This window comes from Bubalus bubalis, chromosome 2 (genome assembly GCF_019923935.1).
Source record: "Bubalus bubalis isolate 160015118507 breed Murrah chromosome 2, NDDB_SH_1, whole genome shotgun sequence".
Taxonomy (NCBI): Eukaryota; Metazoa; Chordata; class Mammalia; order Artiodactyla; family Bovidae; genus Bubalus; species Bubalus bubalis.
The window spans coordinates 22,848,994-22,854,477 of NC_059158.1; the positions used below are offsets into that span (position 1 = coordinate 22,848,994).

Genomic DNA, 5,484 nt, shown 5'->3' on the forward strand with positions numbered 1-5,484 from the left:
CCAGAAAAATAAATGACCCAATGAAAAAATGGGCCAAAGAACTAAATAGACATTTCTCCAAAGAAGATATACAGATGGCTAACAAACACATGCAAAGATGCTCAACATCACTCATTATCAGAGAAATGCAAATCAAAACCACTATGAGCTACCATTTCACACCAGTTAGAATGGCTGTGATCCAAAAGTCTACAAATAATAAATGCTGGAGAGGGTGTGGAGAAAAGGGAACCCTCTTACACTGTTGGTGGGAATGCAAACTAGTACAGCCACTATGGAGAACAGTGTGGAGATTCCTTAAAAAACTGGAAATAGAACTGCCTTATGACCCAGCAATCCCACTGCTGGGCATACACACTGAGGAAACCAGAAGGGAAAGAGACATGTGTACCCCAATGTTCATCACAGCACTGTTTATAATAGCCAGGACATGGAAGCAACCTAGATGTCCATCAGCAGATGAATGGATAAGAAAGCAGTGGTACATAAACACAATGGAGTATTACTCAGCCATTAAAAAGAATACATTTGAATCAGTTCTAATGAGGTGAATGAAACTGGAGCCTATTATACAGAGTGAAGTAAGCCAAAAAGAAAAACACCAATACAGTGTAGTAACGCATATATATGGAATTTAGAAAGATGGTAACAATAACCCTGTGTACAAGACAGCAAAAGAGACACTGATGTATAGAACAGTCTTATGGACTCTGTGGGAGAGGGAGAGGGTGGGAAGATTTGGGAGAATGGCATTGAAACATGTAAAATATCATGTATGAAAAGAGTTGCCAGTCCAGGTTCGATGCACGATACTGGATGCTTGGGGCTAGTGCACTGGGACGACCCAGAGGGATGGTATGGGGAGGGAGGAGGGAGGAGGGTTCAGGATGGGGAGCACATGTATACCTGTGGCGGATTCGTTTTGATGTTTGGCAAAACTAATACAGTGTTTGAGGTTTAAAAATAAAATTAAATTAAAAAAAGACATAAAGTCAGCTATTACTAGATTTGGGACAGACTACATGCTTGGAACAGTTCTAAAGAGTGCATATGAGGACTTGTGTGCTATGGGAAAACTTCTGTCTTGGGATTGCTGGTCATTTAGTCTGTAAGATATGGAACTCCCTAACTAATGTGGTATACAAGATAGTTCTCTAACATATAGTAAAAGTGGGAAGGTAAACCATCCAAGTGTTCTGAATAATCAGGCATTGACATGAGAGAATTAGCGTGGCTTGGCCTCAAGAAACAAAGTTCATTGAGGAACCTTATAGAAAACAAAGGAGATTTTAATTTAGAAAAATATAGCTTATGGTCTCAGCATTGCTTCCTGAAGCAAGGAAGATTTTCTAACTGTTGGCCTAATTCCGTAAACTTGAAAGAGCCTGAAAAATAGAAAAATTAATTCAAACATTATTCTATTTTCAAGAGAAAAAAGACTCAGAAGATTCTCATCATGATGGAACACTTCTTACTTCTTATAGTAAAATGTTAACAGCATCAGCCTCTTAAAGGCCTCCTTCATATCTTTATTTCTAAGGCTATAGATGAGGGGGTTCAACATGGGTGTGAATATCCCATAGAAGAGAGAAACGATTTTCCCCCAGTCCTTAGAGGTGGAAGAAGGTGGTTGTAGATACATGTATATGCCTGTTCCAAAAAAGAGAGAGACTACAACCATGTGAGACCCACACGTCCCAAAAGCTTTCCGTCGTCCTTCTGCTGATTTGATTCTCAATACTGCTTGAGCTATGAAGCCATAGGAGATGAGGATCAATGTCACTGGAATTAGCAGAATTAACACACTGAAGAAAAAAAGCTCAGCAACAATAGGCTTTGTGTCAGCACAGGACAACTTGAGAAGGGCAGGAACCTCACAGAAAAAGTGGTCCACTTCTTGATGACCACACCGTGGCATGTTAAGGGTCAAGGAGGACTGCAGCACTGAGTTGCTGAAGCCAGTGAACCAGGAGAAGGCTATCATCCTCAAGCAGAACCAAGGGTTCATGATGACAACATAGTGGAGGGGTCTGCAAATCGCCACATACCTGTCAAAGGACATAACAGCAAGGAGGAGACACTCAGTAGCACCCAGGGCCAGGAAGGTGATGAGCTGGGCCACACAGCCAGCATAGCTGATGGTCTTCTTGTTGTGAGAAATATTCATCAGCATATGAGGGACTGTGCTTGTGGTGTAACAGAGATCTAAGATGGACAGATTAGTAAGAAAGCAATACATGGGGGTGTGAAGCTTGGGATCCAGAATGCACACCATCATGATGGACACATTGCCAAAGATGGCGGTTGTGTATGATATTAATAGTAAAACAAAAAGAGGTTTTTGCAGCCAGGGCTTGTCTGAAAAGCCAAGTAGTACAAATTCTTTCGGGGAGCTGTCATTGGCCCAATTCATGGTGACGCACTTATTTTTCATTCCTAAAAAGTATAAAATAGGAAAGTGGTCAATAGATAATATTGACTACTCTTTATTGTAACAGAACTGAATTTAGGATAATCATAGTGAATGATTCAACACCAAATATATAGTCAATTAAACAGAACCTCTTGAAATATAATATGAGTATTGTATGGTTAGAAAATAGGTCTTCTGTTTTAGTATTTACGTTTGACTTTATGAAGCAAATCATCACATTTAAATGCCAAGAATATGAACCTGTATCCATGAAACATGGACAGTTACATGTGCTCAATACATTTCAATTCTTATCCCTTTTCTTATACTGCTAACTTACCTTAATAAGTATTTTAAGAATAAGTGCTGTTTTAATCCAGTAGTTTTTAATCCATGCTCAAAATGCTGAGTAATATAGAGGTTATAAGAGCATCATGCAAATCTGAACTTGATCTAAAGAAATTACGTTTGTTTTAGTAGTATATTCTTGGGATATTTTTGAGCTGTCTCTCTTAAATGATACGTATGACCATCCATTCCTACAAAGAGCTATCATGAGTATTAGATGCTTTGATTCATGGTAAAAAAAACTTGTGATTTTTAATGATGATCATAGCTGACATGTCCCAGCATCTCCAAATACCTTGATGAAAACTGCAAAATGCATAAGCTAATAGTTGACTTACTACCATGTGACATGCATTGCTTAGTGCCTGAAATAATTCTTTCTAATTCTCACCAAAACCCTAATAAATGGATATGATCTACATTTTATTGCTACTGTGACTCAAAGAGAATAAATAGTTTGCACACACTGTAATATTAAGACCAAGACTCAAACCCAGGATTTAAAGGCCATTCATTTTTATATATACCTTAATTCCACCTAAATATAGAGAAAGCAGCAAAGGAAGACACAAGGGTTGTAAACAATGGAATCAAGGAGCCAAAAATCAAATAAAGTTGATTTTCTTCAATCTGTGGAAGTTATCAGTTATTTAGTTATATGACCCAAGGGCACCTAAATTCCTTTAGTCTACTTTGCATGTTTAAATTGTCCTTGCTTAAAATAAATAAATAAATAAATTGTTATTGCTTAAACCTACCCCATTTGAATTTACAAGCATAAAAATAGATAGTGCTGCTAGACTGACTTAAAAAAGAAGATATAATAAGAAGAATTGACATATTTTATACCAGAGTGCAATACTTTTTTCCCCAAGTTAGTAACACTGATATAGAAACTATAACTTTAGCATGGGATGCCTACATGAGAATGAATAGAGATGGTGCTAATATCTATAATTCTTTCCATTACATGAAATTTTAATTTTGGCTTTTTAGCTACAGATATACATTATTTTGGATAAGGAAATGGCAACCCACTCCAGTGTTCTTGCCTGGAGAATCCCAGGGACGGGAGAGCCTGGTGGGCTGCCGTCTATGGGGTCACACAGAGTCAGACACGACTGAAGCGACTTAGCAGCAGCAGCAGTAGCATACATTATTTAGTAAATACCAATAATACACTCTCAGTTGAAAAATAGAAAAGGATGTAAGACTTGACTTATTTGTGTGTACATTTAAATTTTCACATGAAAAAGTTCATACATTGATAAAGGATAGTTAAGATGAAAAATGTGCAGTTTATGGCAAAAATGGTTAACATATTAAAATATAAGTAATTAGTACATAATAATTATGAGAAAAGGCCAAAACTCCAATAAAAAAAGAGCAGTGGATATAAATAGACAGGTTGGACAAGAACAAATATCAAGCAAAGGTGAAAATAGAAAAGATGTGCAATTTTTCATCAATAAAGAAACAAAACAGGGAGATGCTACTTTGTCTACTCACTGCTGCTGCTGCTGCTGCTGCTAAGTCGCTTCAGTCGTGTCGGACTCTGTGCGACCGCATAGATGGCAGCCCACCAGGCTCCCCGTTCCTGGGATTCTCCAGACAAGAAAACTGGAATGCGTTGCCATTTCCTTCCCCAGTGCATGAAAGTGAAAAGTGAAAGTGAAGTCGCTCAGTAAGTGTCCGACTCTTCGCGACCCCATGGACTGCAGCCTACCAGGCTCCACCATCCATGGGATTTTCTGGGCAAGAGTACTGCAGTGGGTTGCCATTTCCTGCTCCTGTCTACTCACTAGATAATGTTTTTAAAAGTTAGCTTTTTAGAACATTGCCTCTGTAGCTAAAATCTCCCAGCATTTTATATCTGATCTGTATAAGTGAAAGTGTTAGTTGCACAGTCAAATCCAACTCTTTGTGACCCGTTGGACTGTAGCCTTCCAAGCTGCTCTATTCATGGGATTCTCCAGGCAAGAATATTGGAGTGGGTAGCTATTCTCTTCTCCAGAGGATCTCCCAACCCAGGGATTAAACCCGGGTCTCCAGCACTGCAGGCAGATTCTTTACTCTCTGAGTATGGTTCTGGGCAAATTGATGAATATCCTTGTGTTCAAAATTCACAGATTCTGTACTGATAATAAGAGAGTTATTGTATAGGTTTAAGGCAGCAAGGCCTACACATCTGAATTTAGGACAGCTCTGGAACATAGAGCTGTGAATGCGAACTAGTTATCACTAATAACATCAAGAGCATTAATCATTATCAGTAAGTATTAATAGTAATAATGTATCATTATCTCCACTTCCCAGGTATATGAAAAAACAGACAGACAAATTACTATTAGTGGAGCCGAAACATTATAATTTTATATTATAGTATGAAATGATTATATGTGCATGTCATTTTTTCTTTGGGTCTAGTTTAATACTTAGAACATTGTTTCCCAGTAAATGATAGTCAGGTCAATGGTTAGTAGGAGACATTGAGTTGCCTGAGGGCATGAGAGATAAAAACAGTTTACAGCTGGTTTTTTTTTCTATTTTTTTCAATTTCTTTTATTTCTTTTTCTATTTCTTTTTTCACATCTTTCACATTTTGTATGTCTCTGATGTCATTGATGTCATGATACTCATTCATTAGTTCATTTTTTACATTATCAGAAAAATAAAATTACCCTTTGTAAGGGACATTTTCATCCCACTATTATCATAACTCT

The 5,484-nt window shown here is 37.7% G+C and overlaps 1 protein-coding gene across 1 annotated transcript; it reads right to left on the reverse strand.

Moving 5' to 3' along the window:
• Nucleotides 1-1,471: 1,471 nt before the first annotated feature.
• LOC112578206 (putative olfactory receptor 2B3) lies at nucleotides 1,472-2,454 on the reverse strand. Its single transcript, XM_025262443.3, has one exon. It carries the CDS (start codon nucleotides 2,432-2,434, stop codon nucleotides 1,472-1,474), a length of 963 nt encoding a protein of 320 aa, XP_025118228.3. The 5' UTR covers nucleotides 2,435-2,454.
• Nucleotides 2,455-5,484: the final 3,030 nt, after the last annotated feature.

Bases quoted from the DNA above. Each gene is read 5' to 3' on its own strand.
- LOC112578206 (XM_025262443.3), bottom strand. From the start codon at position 2,434: ATGAAAAATAAGTGCGTCACCATGAATTGGGCCAATGACAGCTCCCCG.